Source organism: Triturus cristatus, chromosome 3_1 (genome assembly GCF_964204655.1).
Source record: "Triturus cristatus chromosome 3_1, aTriCri1.1, whole genome shotgun sequence".
Classification (NCBI taxonomy): Eukaryota; Metazoa; Chordata; class Amphibia; order Caudata; family Salamandridae; genus Triturus; species Triturus cristatus.
In genome coordinates, this window is record NC_140583.1 from 1,041,521,113 (window position 1) to 1,041,535,890 (window position 14,778).

The 14,778-nt window shown below is 43.2% G+C and overlaps 1 protein-coding gene across 13 annotated transcripts in view; it reads right to left on the reverse strand.

Annotated features, from left to right (window-relative positions):
- LOC146861466 (uncharacterized) overlaps positions 1-14,778 on the reverse strand; it is a 356,537-nt gene that overhangs the window by 87,937 nt on the left and 253,822 nt on the right. For all 13 annotated transcript variants that reach the window (XM_085645782.1, XM_085645786.1, XM_085645792.1 and 10 more), the window contains 3 exons: positions 9,573-9,649; positions 7,233-7,333; positions 2,991-3,044 (listed from right to left, as the gene is read on the reverse strand). In XM_085645782.1, the coding sequence (XP_085501908.1) occupies positions 2,991-3,044; positions 7,233-7,333; positions 9,573-9,641 (224 nt within the window). In that variant the 5' untranslated portion in view covers positions 9,642-9,649. The remainder of the gene's footprint in view (positions 1-2,990; positions 3,045-7,232; positions 7,334-9,572; positions 9,650-14,778) is intronic.

Sequence of the window (14,778 nt, forward strand, 5' to 3'; positions counted from 1 at the left end):
GAGGTGTTGGGGGTGACAGGGGTACTGCTAGTTGAGTTCACAAGAGCCCGGGGCAGCAGGTGCAGGGGTGCCTATAGACGCAGAAATCTCATCAGGCTGGTCGCAGTGTGGGGGAACACTTCAGATTCCCTCTGCAGGCGCAGTTGTGGAAGTCAGGAGAGATCGGCCAACACTGGGTTTGGAGTCCTGGTCCTGGGGAGGCTTCACTGGGCAGTTGGGCCACTCAGACTCGAGTCGTGAGTGTCGGGTGCAGATTGGGCACAAGTCGCGGATCAGCCTGGATCCGGAGTCTTTGCTGTTTGTTTCTTCTGGAAAGGTCCGCTGTGCACGGGAGATTGGAGTCTTTGTTGAAAGCAGTAGTCCTCCCAGTGATTTCAGAGTCGCTGGCTGCAGGAAAGGTCGCAGGTTCGTCGAAGTTGGAGACAGGCCAGTAGGGCTCGGGCCAAGGATGTTGCCTTCTATCTTCTCTACAGGATCATCTTTTTTCTTCGTAGGTTGTCACAGATCTAGTTTCCAGGTCTGTGGGAACCACCTAAATACTAGATTTAAGGGTGGTTTAGGGGAGTAGCAGGTAGGGCCAATGGGCACCTTACCTGGGGTGACACCCTCTATTATGGTACCCTCCTATGAGAGGGGGCATCGACCTAGCCCTGATTAGAGGGGTTTCCCCATCTTCAAGAAGGCGAGGACTGAAAGATGTGCTTCACCTCGCCTCCCCCACCTGAGGGGTGGAGGAGGCAGAAGTGGGTACACCTCCTATTCTTCTTAGGTTTTCCTGCCGGTTTCCCCACCCCGAAAGTGGGGGTGTAAACCAGGGGCTGCAATCTGCTGCTAGCAGCAGAGGCCGGGGGGGGTCGCATTACAAAGCCAGCAGGTCTTTAAAAGTTCCTCTCTTCAAGCACTGGCCCATATTGGGGGAGGAAATGTGACACCTCTACCCAGAATGTGCATTGTTTCTCGTCCCAGAGAGCAGAGGCTCGCTACCCAGGGGTCCAGAAACATGTCTGATAGTGGCTGGCTGCCTACAGCCGGTCAGAGACCACTCCAGGGTTGGTACAATGAATCCCACACTGGCATCAGTGTGGATTTATTGCAAGGAGTAGTTTGGTACCAAAACTCCTGTTTTCAGTGAAGCCATCATTGTGCTGTGGAACTTGAGTTAGAGTTTCCAGTCCATGTACTCTCTATGGATTCCCTGGCACTTACAATATTAAGGAATGGACCCCAATATTGTAGGGGCATATCTTCCCTGCAGGTATGCCCTCACCCTGCCTTAGGGCTGTGAGGCCTACTAGAGGGGTGACTTACCCATGCCTTTAGGCAGTGCTGGTTGGCATAGCACCGAGGCAGCGTGCCATGTCAACTTTGTCATTTTCTCCATTATAGAGAAAATAAGCTGCAAAGGCAGTGGCATGGTCCCAGTGAGGCGGGTCTCTAGGGACCCTCTTCAGGTCCCAGGCCCTTGGTACTCAGGGCACCATTTACTAGGGTCTTACAGGGGTTAGAAGTACAAATTGGGGTTTTGGTTTTAGGGAAGAAGCAGTCGCACAGGGGACCTGTTTGGCACCCTGTGCACTACAATTGAAACCACATCAAAACCAGGCAAAAAGTGGGGGCTAACCATGCAAGAGAGGCCCTTTCTCACAATATCTGAAATGACATCATTGATAACATTTTTGCGCATGGCAGGGGAGCAAGTTATAGTTACTAGAGTTACCTATAACTGGTGAATTTCAGTGTTTTTTTTTAGAGTTTTACATGTTACGTTTTAACTGAAATTTTTATATAACTATAACGCCACTATAACCTTTATTTTTTTTCATCCCTAACTGTAACCTGATCCATACATATATACATACACACATATATATATATATATATATATATACACACATACCTACACACACACACATATACATCTTCCTCCCAACCCCCTTAAAGAAGAGATGACGTACCGTACACAGAGCACAGAGACTGGAGGAATTAGACTTGTTTATTGAGATGCTTTTATGAAGATGATACATTTGGAGGAAAAGAGGCTACCAAAATAGAGCTCGCTGGATTGAAAAAGGCTGTTGCACAGCCGAAACGCATCTCTCAGAGTCACCGGGTCGGGAGAGTTAAGCTTTATTTAACAGGTCTAATTCCTCCAGTCTCTGTGTGAGTGGGCTCTTCTTTAAGAGAGTTGGGAGGAAGATGCACGTTTAAAGCGCCAGTGGTGGCGCTTACAGTGGTGTGGTCTCTCTCTCCATAGCTAAGGAGGTTTTCAAAACTGAACTTTTTTTTTCGTATTCCACCTCATTTTTATTCCCATCATTTCCACTCTTGAAGATTCTGTTTATAAATGTGTGTCTTAAGTAGGTATCGGACAGCAGGTCATGTCTTTTCACGGTTAGATGATGCACCAGTGAACTGTTTTATGTAGGAAAATTATTTGATAATTTGGAGAGAAAATGCATCTCAACTTACATTGCCAAAGAAAAGAGCAACTACAGAAAGGCCAAAGGCGTAGTTTGTGGCAAGTAACGGATGACAGGAAGAGCTTAGTTCTAAAGCAATTTTCCATAGCATGCCTCCTTAATCCACCACCAGACATTCACAGCCTCTTTATTTCACTCTTGTAAGCTTTTCATCCCTGCCTTCTTCCTTTGTAACTATATTTCAGTCTTTAGCTTCCTTTCCTCTTTTCTGATTTCTCTCCCTTGCATCTAAGTTGGAAATTAGTCTGATATTGCTACTTCCTGGTACGTTGCTGTAAGTTATATAATAGAAATAAATGGTAACGTTGGGAAGACCACAGAAGCAGCACTAGAGCAGGGTATTTTTTAAATGTAGGTTTTAAAATATTGCCGATATTATGGCCACAACACGGCAAACCGCAAAAACTATTAGAATGGCAGACAAGATCTCTTTCCGTTGTACTCCACGACAGGCATGTGTGCGTTATTAAATTATAATTCAATGTTACAATCCAAATGAATGAAACTTACTTTTTAGGTTCAAATTCCTCAGGGTACAACTCTCTATAGCCACTGTGATCCCACCTATATAAGAAAAAGGAACACATACTGATGGACAAATACATCAGAGTTCATTCAAAAACTTCAGATATGAATAATTCAATACAGTAAAAAGGAAGTGGGGAAAATGCAGCACATACGACACTTAAAATTGAACAAGCATTTTCTTTATGCAAGATTACTTTAAACTTTTGAAGATCTTGCACACCCTAGAGTTTCTTATGCCAAACAGATCTTGATAATCAGGTAAAGAAAAGGATTCTACACACGGAATTACATATTGCATTTCCCTTGTTTGAACATTGCGACCATGAGCCAAAATAACAACACAGGGGCTTCAAATACCTTATAGAGAAATTGAGGACAGACTAGGCACTAAGTTCGGTTAATTATTTTTGGTGTACAAGTGCTTCAGAAAACCTAAATAATATACCAATACATTCTCAGGAGTCGCACAAGCAGGCCTAGAGGAGCAAGTAGTCAGGGCCCTTGTGAGAGACAGACTAAAGTGGTTGGAGAACAAAATGTTCAAATAGATGGCAGTTGTGAGGCAACAGCTGGTGGCAATCTGACTCCTAAAGGGACACTAGATCATTTTCAAATGTGGACTTCTGGGCTGCAATCCACATGAGTCATTCCCTTATATTTAAGGCAATATACAACAGGTGGAAAGAGCAGGATCTTCAACCATCCACATTCTAGAGCAAAGCAAGTTACTTTTACTTTTGGCAACACTCTTTCTGGTGGACTCTCTAGCCGCAGATCCATCACCTCTGGAATTCTTCCCGGCACCAGAGAGGTTCTAGAAATCTTTCTGTAACAACTCCGGCATGCCGACAGATGGATAATTTATCAGGCTCTGTGGTAGTCTCGCCGCACCTCTGGAAGTGACGACGCAGAGCCATAAATAGGTGGCACCATTGTGTTGACACGTTACTTATAACAAGACAGTTCCCGCTCCCTCAGACGCAGATCCACAGACAAATCACTAAACAGACAGCACGCACAATCTACAATGGGTTCTTATGACCTATTAACAGAAAGGGGTAGGAGGGTGGGTCGGTGATGAATCTGCATTAGATAAAGTATCCACCAGAAAGAACATTACCCAAGTTAAGTAACATCTTCTTCTGTAGGATACTTCTAACTGAAGTTTCCCCACCTTTTGAGCAGCTATCCAAGTAGTACCCCATAAAAAGTGGTGGATCTGGTAAATTTACACCAGGAAGTCCTGCAGGCAAAATAGCCCTTCCTACAGACCCGAGAATCAACACAATAGTGCTTGTAAATGTGTTGCCAACAGCCAGATGTCCAGCACCCAACACTCCAAATCAAAGCAATAGTGCCAGCCATGACCCTGATGGAAGGAGCCAGAGGTCCTAAGGAGGTTCCTTCTTGGTCAAAGCTTAGCACATCTTGAAGCAGAGTACTATTCATCTGGATGAGGTACGGTTCTAAACCCCTCTTCCCTTCTTTGCACTGGCAAATCCAACAAAGAGTTGGTCATCAACCCTGTGCTCCTCAGTCCATTACATAATCAAACTAAGGGCGCTCTTCAGATGAATCCGATGAAGCCTTCCCTCCTTACAGGCATGTGTCAGAAAAAAGAAAGCGGGAGCAAAATGGACTGTCCGTCATGAAAGGGAGACATCATTTTTGTCAGAAAGGATGTCAGAGTCCTGATTACCAACTTGTTAAGAAAGAAGGGGTACATGTCAGCTGCACCAATAGCACCTGTAGCTCACTGACTTGACAAGCCAAAGTAATCGCGATGAGGAACACAGCCTTAAGGATCATCAGCTGCAAAGAACAGCTGGAAGAGCAAGTTGTAGAGGTTCAAAGAAAGATTCCTGCCCTTTTGTTTGTACAACAGGTCCTCCCAAAGAGGCAGGAAGAGCAGAATGTAGATGCAGATTCCACAGTATCAGACCCTCCCAGTCCATTCTGAGGCTATCAATATGAATTAAACCCAGTCCCTCAGGACATTCTTCATAAACTAAGAAAGCAGGGGTAGAGGAAACTTATATAGTCCTTCAGAAGGCAAAGCACATCTAACGAGCCAGAGGTGGTAACTCCAGGGTTCAGAACGCGTGATACTAAGAGCTTTCAGCAGTGGTGAAAATATCCACCCAAAGCACGCCTCACAAAAGGTCTGCCATATGCCATCTGCAGAGCTTGTCCACACTGCCATTCAGAGAGCTGGCTAGGTGACAGATCATTAGGGGAATCCCTTGAAGGTCCAGCCATCTCAAGAGTATGCGTGCCCCATGGCACAAAGCACACAAACCTACTATGCCCTGCTTGTTGCAGTTCCACATGGCAGTAGTGTTATTCGTTAAAACCTGAACAGGCTTGACCCTGATAGAAGCAAAAAGGCCCTGCAGGTGAATTTATTTATTTATTTAAGCGATTTATAAAGCGCGCAAATACCCGAGGGTGTCTCGGCGCTGCGGACTGCAAAAAGTAGAGGTTTCGTGGGTTGCTCATTGGTTGAAAAGCCAGGTTTTTATTAGTTTCCTGAAGGCACTGGAGCTCCAGGAAATTGATATGGTGCCTTTGCTCCATCGGAGACCAGAGTCCCCTGATCCACAATACATTAGGTGGCACCCACTCAGACATGATGCATCCATCACCATTGTGAGCTCTGGATGGGGAGGGCTGCCCTAAGCATGCCTTGGACCAGGCCGCCATCGAGGCATCTGTCAGGGCTGGCTGGAGGAAAGACAGCAATGGTTTCAAAGTTGAAGAACATGACTTGAAAATTTCTGTGAGGAAATTTGCCTTAGTCTCCACAGTAGGCAACTGCAATTCTAGCACCTCTGCAAACTACCACCATGAAAGCAGAGCGTTTTATGGTAAGGGGCCCCAGTGGTGAGTCACACAGGAGAGATATTAAAACCATTAGCATTCTGTATATGGAAATACAGACCAGCATCAGTGTGGTGAGGGAGGAGCAATTTGTCCTTCACTACCATTTCTTTATGAGGAATATGCTAAATGTCCTGTATAGCATCCAAACCAGACCTAAAGACAGTCTTCAACCAAGTGTAATATGGGCGTCAAAGCCAGGGAAGGGCATCACAGGGGAATCTTCTTAAACTAAGAGCTGGACTTTGGTGATTCTGTAGTGTGACATTGGTCAAGATGGAGTTGGCATTGCATTTGGTAAAGGTGTGGAGGCATAACCTAGAGCCATTGAGAGGCCAGGAGTGGGCCTAGCAGAGTTAGTTGGTGCTGGGGAGGGCCTTGCCGGTTGAAGCATAACTCGAGGTCCCAGAGGATCCATGGAGCCCAAAAGTGCTCAAGGGGGAACCAGAATCATTTGAAAAATCTGCAGATTTGAAGGCCTAAACCACTAATGGCAATGATAGCCTGGGAAGTTCAAGGCACATAAGCTCAGAGGAATGGGATCATAGTAGGACGACTGTGGCCAATTGGAACCCTTAGAACCTCGATTGAATGACTGCTCTTCCTGGAGCAGGAGCGATAAGATAGTGTGGACTCTTGCATAGATTGTGTGTGCACTTGTCAAGACTTGCCTTTTGACTTTGTCTTGGACTTATCCAGGACAGTGACCAGCACTGATACCAGATCTTTGGTTGAGAGTAGGTCCGGGTCTTTGAACACAAATGACCTCACTTCTTGTGTTCTGCAATGTACAGCTTTGCTCCCTGAAAGCCTTAGATGTATTCTAGAAGACTTGTCGCAGGACTTTCGAGCGAGGCTTGTAATCTCAGCACCAAGCGCAAACGTGCAGATCCATGAACATCATCAGTTTTCTGCAGTGGTCACCATATACATCCTGCACTCTTCAGAGGAGACATTTCCCCTAGGAACACTGTAATTACTTGCTTCTTTGGGAGCCCAGGACTGCCTGGGATTTCAAAAGAAGAAAGCACCAGATCCACATCTACGGGGGCAAAAGGGAACCAGCATCAGTCCACAACTATACATGGCTCACTGTTGTCACTTCTGGAGTGGAAAAAAAGCCACAGTGGAGTCAGATAGCACCACCTGCCAGAGCACTTGAGCTGGTGCAGGAATAATTTCCAAATCTAGTGTGGTGCATGGAGGAATTCAAAAAGTAAGGAACCTTAGGTTTTAAGGAGCCAACAAAAACTACAGCTATAACATTTTTTAAAAAGCAACATGACAGTTTAAGTAAAGTAAGTCACACCTGCGCAAACATCTGAGAAAATTCAATGGGCATACCTTGCACCATCTGGTGAGGCTCTGCTTTGCTTTGTTTCATAGATCTCTTTTGTCTGCTTCTCAAGTTCTCGGATTTTCCACATTTCTGATTCTTCCTGAATCTGCAGAGAACATCCAAAATAGAGACAAAGAATTCACAGCTGTGCAGCGAAAAAAGGCATGAATGTCCTAGTTTTGGTTACCAGTTCTGTGATTTTAGAATACTAAATTTTCATTGGCAGTAGAGTTTTCCAGCAGACTATCGCCTACAAAATATTGTGAGGCTAAAATTAAAAGGTTATTAAGAACCATAATATTGTGAAGTTAAGAAAAACAAACATACTGCAAACTGCTGTGAAGCCACATATTAGCAGGTAGAATGTTTAAGGCTCAAGAGAGGGACTGGCATTTTCGTCACATATTTCGTGGCAGATACGGAAACCAGTGTATTTTCCACCCCTCATATGACCACCAAATTTGTCATTGTGTAGGGTGGAAGAACTGGCTGATGTAGTTCCAAATATTTCCTCTGGCATAAGAAGTTACCCATGCTCTTTGAATCAGACGCAACACCGGGATTTGTTTGAAAGAGTTAAAAAGAAAAACAAAAAAAAAAAAAAAAAAAAAAGCATGGTGCGGTGGAGATATGGAGAAGATATAGGAAGAGCATCAAGCACAGGTAAAAATTGCCTCCAGGGCTCGAGAAACAATAGCTTGGGTTGAGATCACTTAGAAGAAGGGAATTATTAAAATAGAGCAGTAGACTTTTCAGCAGTGCTAAACACACTAAACACATACAAATGGGTATCCAAGAGGTGATAGTCCCATGTGAAGAAATGTCTGAGTGTGCTTGGCATTACTCCATACTGTCTAATTATTTATAAGACTAGAAAAGAATTATCCAGCAGGAGCTGCAGATGTAAGCCTTAGATTACCCATCAGCCTGCTGATGAAGAAAAGTGGTGCAGTTTAAGAACAAGAGTAATGTTTTGGTGGCCCTATGTGGCATCTCAGACTTATTTAGGAGGTTGCGGTTCAAGCAAACATTATTCAAAGGACACTCAACTTGAGCTACTTGATTAATAACATACGGGTGAGTTAGAACAGAGGGTGAAAAATCACAAGGACCTTTGTTTACACAATTTAATAAAACCAGGGGAATAGTATTGTAAAACTAATGATAAAAAAATAAACAGACTGCAGACTAAGGCAGTTTCCAGTATATCGGCACTCAGTTTTTCGAGTTCTTGATGGAATGAATGCACAATTCTATGCAGAAAGCACATTAAGGAATGGGGACTTCCAACCAGTCCTAAACTGCAATATTTTTGCTCTCTGTACCTCACGTGGTGTTCAACTTTGTGACACTGAAAAGATCTTTATATGGTTCAGAGTAATGGGAGGGCATGTGAACATTAATGAATGTGTTTCTAGGAACCTGGATATGCTTGTTTTACTGCTGATTTTCTTGGATTTTATTGTATGCTGTGACTTTATTTGGCTATGGCACTTCAATCATGTTGATTTTTTTTGTTGTTGATTTTTTTTTTTTTTAAATCAAAGTAAGCACAGACCTCAAGATATTTCTTGACTGAAATCTGCTTATGTACCCTTATAGGGACATTTCATGTACCTCTTGCAGTCCTAAGTCTTGAACTCTGCTCACTACTTTGAGCACCTGTACTGGGGTCTACTGGAAGCAAAGTGAATGGACATTACGTCTCCTTTAACACTTTAGGCCTTTCCTGCCAGGGAAATCATTAGAGGACAAACACATTCCAGAGAAAATATACTTTGTGGTTTCATATGACTTGCGCTACACTCATTCATTGTTATGGCAGCGTATCACTTTTTCACCAACTGCTGTAAGTGCGGCTAGAAGGAGGGAAAATAATTTAAGATACTCCTACAGACATAATCAGCCAGAATAATCTTCAAGGAGCCACAACTCACCTGGGAACAGATAATCTCATCCATGTTTGTTCTGTTTGTTTATTGGCTAGGCTTGCTGGAGAAAAAGTGAAGGGAGACTAGAGGGGCCGAGAGTCTACTGTGGTATGAGACAAAATAGGAAAAGAAATGAAGGGATATTTGCAGTAGAAGTCTGAAAGGAAATTAAAAGGCTGAGGTTTGTCTTTTTCTGCAAAGCACAGGTAGTTTGCTGCTTTCCTCCATGCCCAAGGAAGGCAGTGACAAAGAACCCATCAATGCTTTATCCATCAAGATATAAAGATTATTCCCCCCAAAAAATGATTTCCCTCTCACACTGGGCCAAATCCTAAATTCATTCTGAACCTGGAAGAGGGGGTAGAGGAATTTGGGTCCTGGATGGTAAATGACTGACAGTTCTTAAATGCCTACCTTATTATGGGCATCTGTATGGCGTATAACATTCCGCAGGAGAACCTTGCCAAGAGGAATACGGGACATTCTCCAGCCTGAAAAATAACAGTCACATTAACCTATGCCAAATTTTGCTGGTAAAACCCTACAGACCAGTGGTTCTTAACCTCTAGACTTATGTGGACCCCCACTTAATCATTACTGGAACCCACGGTAACTCAGTAAATCATTATTGGAATTCAGGGACCCCTACTGAGTCATTACAGGAAGCCGGAGACCTCGGCCAAGCATTTTCGATGATTTGAACTGCAAAACAATTCACAACAAATACAGAAACAGACAAATGCACAAATCATGAAACATTTTATTTAATTCACAAATATAAACCAGAAATCTAAACATTTATTAGGAAGGTTGGGTTGGAGCTTTTCTAAATTCAGTTTAGGCCAATCATTGTCCATGCTATATTTGGTTTGATGCACTTCCACTGCTCTCACAAAACAATTTGAGGATACTAATTTAATTTACAGCCTCAAATTTCAAACTGCTTCACATTTAAAGAACATTTTAAAAAGTTCAATTGTATATGGTGGTTCTTTATTTATATATACTTTTTAAATACTTTTTTAATCTGTTAACGTTATTTAATTTTCGAAGTAGTCGGGGATGCACTGAAAAAGCTTTGTGGATCCCCAGGCTACAGGTTAATAACCCCTTCTATAGACCATATAATGTGCTTCTATGAAGAAATTGAGAAATGTAACACAGAAGCAGTATAGTGAAAGTTTACGAAAAGGGGATCACATACCTGGTTAAAAAATAAAAAATAAAAGCTTGTATGATTTGCCACTCCATAACATATTTAAAATTAGAGTCATCAGCAGAATTCCTTAAAAAAAACATTTTAATGCAGAGATCAGACTTGACTGGGCTGTGTCGTGTAGAGAACACAAATGTGAAGATCCTGGAACCAAGTTAGTTCTCCTATATCTAACTGAGCAACTCCAGCAAGTAACTGATAACCAAGGATCAGTGATATTTTCTTCTTTCATCTCTTGGTGGTATTCAACAGCGTTAACAACAACCCCCTCTTCGCTCAACCTATTAAGCTTGGAAAAACAGACCCTGTCCTAGGCTGCATCTCAGCCTTTCTACCTGAACAATTACATCAAGTTGCAGTACCCCAGTTAATATCCACTGCTCAATGGGTTACCTGCTTGGTGCATCAGGGCTTTTCACTCTCGGTTGCTTAATGCTAAAGAGAGCATGCTGACTATGCCCGTTTCAAGGCACAGGCTGTAACATTTCATCTATGCATCGAGCTGTCAGAGCCATGCTGAATCCTTACTTGCATCACTGCCATTTTCCCATGAAAGTTTGTCTTGAAAGCAAAAAACACCTCTTAAAACTCAAAGGTTCTGATTTATAGTTAAAACAGGAATATCTGCTTCTAAATTAGAAAGTGCATGCAACACTTTTTTTGATTTCCAACATTTTTTTAAATATTTAGGCAAAAAGAAAAATATTAACACTGTGGTGCTATTCATTACAGGTATTGGCACAGTGAACAACCAAAGTATACAATAAGTCAATTGCAAACAACTTCTATTGTATAGGAGTGATCATACTGATAAATGAAACAAACTTAGGGGGGGAAGCAAAATGATTTAACAAAACTTCAAACAGTAAAATGCAAGTGAGTTAAGGGGAAATGATCTCTTGGCAAAATGGGCCATAGGCATAAAAAATGTTTCGGATAGAGATGCTGCAGAGTATGGATATCAAGTAACAGTTTTGGCCTGGTGTTTTAGATAAAGTTTATTCTACCGTTGGTGTAATGAGTATGTGGATCAGGTAATAAGGGTTTGCCTTTTCACAAGTGCAGGGTTTTTCAGAGTCGCATGGCTCCAAGCACAGAGCCTGCAATAATTAGAAATTACCTGTGCTCCGTTTGCTGTTGAGCCATGCTCACCAAGTGTGAATAATCGGATTGAGGATTTCCACTGTGATGCTTTGTAGCTGATGTAAGCTTTAAGTCAACCAGTAATAGGCCATCCATCTGTAAACTGGGAATATGATCAGCTGAAAATATTCCCAGGGTGGTGGTGAGAAAATCTATGATCAAGTTGCATGCCAATCATTTTCTTTATGTATAAATTATTTTTTATGCCACATAAGAAGCACAGAACTGCAGTGAAACAGCATACGGGGCACGTTGCTTGGACTCTGTGCAGTTTCAGGATCTGTTCCCTGAAAGGTGTCCCAGTTTGCCTGAGGAGGGTGAACCCCAAGCAGGGATTTACCCACTAGGCACCGGGGATTTGTTTGGGTGTGGGAAGCGCATCATAGATTAATGATACCACCAAATATTGGAGGGGGGGGGGGGGGGGAAGACGATCTTAATGTCTTGCCAGGTGTGAGGAATGGTGGGCAGAAAGCCCACTAGAGACTGAGGTAGGGGTGGCATACCTTGTCATTGAGTCTTGCCCGCACCTCCATAAAAGGCATTAGAGTCTTCTGTCCCCAGAGAACAAAACGTCTGCTAGACATCAGGGATGATATAAGATATGGAATGGAGACAACTCATCCTGGCATAGGGTCTGACCACTCACTCCCCCACTATTTGATGCAGTGTTTCCCTTACTGTAGGCCGGATCCACTGGTAGGCCAAGAGCAATTTTAGGTGAGGTTGGTCACCAAATTCCTAGTTTATATGCAAGAAATATTTCAAATGATTGTCTGTTTGTGCAAGAGTGCAAAGGTGCTGAACTTTGCCCCCAAGTCCCGTTTTCAAAATAACTCCTGCAAGGATTCGCAAGCAATACTTCGAGTCAACCTTACAGTGCTTGCTGCTGCTGGTTTTGTTTTTATATTGTACCACACAAACCATTTCAAAAGAGAATATTCTCACTACTGTTTGAGATGTTTATGAGGTTATAATTTTGTGCATCATTAATCAGGTGTAGATTGTATTTCCAAACTCAAATATGCATGTATATACGGTTATAGTACTGTTGCTTTTGAAACAAATTCTCTAGGCTGTGTAGGAGTGTGTTTTTCTAATATGTGTTAAGTAGGCCTCAGTTTAGACATAAACGCCAATGTGTTCAAGATGGAAGCCATCCCATTCACTCATGATCCCACCCCGCCTCTCAAATTCTGCAGCATGAAGTCAAGTTGAGATGCACTTATTAATTTCCATGGTTATTGTTATTCTGCTCTTGATGGACTTTCAATCACAACCAGATACATTACCCAAGTCCTTATGCTGGTTCACAGTGCCTATTCATTGATATAACACGTTACTGGTCATGTATCTGGTTTTGTTCTAGTATCTCTGGCCAAAATTAGCCTTGAGCGTTCTGAATAATTATTCATGTAGTGAAGTAGTCCTTGAGTGTTAATTGTACATTTGCTCACACCATAGTGAATCAGCACATTCTGTCATTTTATATGCAAAAATAATATATAAAACACTCTGGTTTGGGGGTGAGGCAGAAGGCCGACTGTACTGGCGATGTTGTCTGTTTCTTCACCGATTTTGCTGCCCACTTGGGACTTGAAATAATTTCTGATTTTTGCGTTCTCTGTATATTATTCATTGAGAGCCTTCATGAAATTGACTCTGTACCACTTCCTACTTTAATTCTGTAATACATTTGAGAGGCGAAGAATGAAATCCTAGTAGAAACAGGGTGAAAACAGTCAAAACAACGGAGTGGGGACAGTCTGCCCAGGCATCACCTGCGTATCCAAGCCATTACAGCCCCAGAAGTCTTTCAGACTGCCCAGGTGGGCGGAAACCCTACAGGAAACCAAGTATATTTAAAATATTTTTTAAAAGGGGTGGCGGTGTCCCACACCCCTACCTCTTAACAGTCTTTCTGTGGAGATTACCTGAGACAATAATATCATATGGTCACAGTTTACAAGTGGGATACAGTTTTGTGGGAGAAGTGTGGGAACCCTGGGTGATAGAATTCTGTGGATCCCCACAATTTCCAGAACTTTCTTTGAAAGACCTGTTAGGAAAATATGATATTTTACCCACATTTTGAGGTTTGCAGGGCATTCTGGGTAGGAAACCTAGTGGGATCCACACAAGTCAGACCATCTTTGACTCCCCTGGATGTCTAGTCTTCAGAAATGTCTAGGTTATAGCATGTTTCCCGGGTAGCAACCCAGAAGAACAAGTTACTTACCTTCGGTAACGCTTTTTCTGGTGGATACAGTATCTGCCTGTGGATTCCTCACCTTGTGAATATCCTCTGCGCCAGCAACATTCAGAAACATTTGTAGCTCTCCACGCCGACAAGGACGAAATCACAGAAGCACGGCTCCGCTGACGTCACTGGATCCATAAGAGGACCTCGTCGGCGTGATGACGTCGGTTCCGTCCCTTTTTACCGTGCCTTCGAGGCACACGGACGGACCGACAACAATATATACACAGTATACACAGTACATAATATTCAACCCAACACACACCGTGTGAAGTTAATGCAGGAAAGCAAAATAAATGACACACTTCCTTAGACAGTAACAGACAAATTTTGAAACATTATCACTATTGTTGGTATAAAGGGGTGGACAACGGAGAGGAGGGTGGGTCAGTGAAGAATCCACAGGCAGATACTGTATCCACCAGAAAAAGCATTACCAAAGGTAAGTAACTTGTTCTTCTGATGGATACATCTGCCAGTGGATTTCTCACCTTGTAAATAGATTCCCCACAGCAGTCCCCACTCCCGGAGGAGGGTGTCCACCCCTCTATACCAAAGAGCCCTGAAGGACGGAACGTGCCAATGTCTCCGTCCCTCCTCACCTAGGTATCTAAGCAGTAATGCTTTGCGAAAGTGTGGAGGGAGGCCCAAGTTGCTGCTCTACAAATGTCCTCCACAGGAACAACTCTAGATAAGGCAGATGTAGAAGACTTTGCTCTGGTAGAATGAGCCCTTATACCCTCTGGAGGTTCCTTACCGGCCAAAGAGTAACAGATCTTGATGCACAAGATAATCCATCTGGAAAGGGTGCGCTTGTGCACCGCTCTGCCTTTCCTGCAGTCAATGAAGCCCACGAAGAGCTGGTCATCCACACGAAAGTCGTTAGTTCTATCGAGGTAAAAACTCACCGCCCTCTTAGGGTCCAAGCGGCGAAGCCGCTCCTCCTCCTTGGAAGTGTGAGGGGGAGGATAGAAGGTAGGAAGGGTAATGGACTGTCCCAG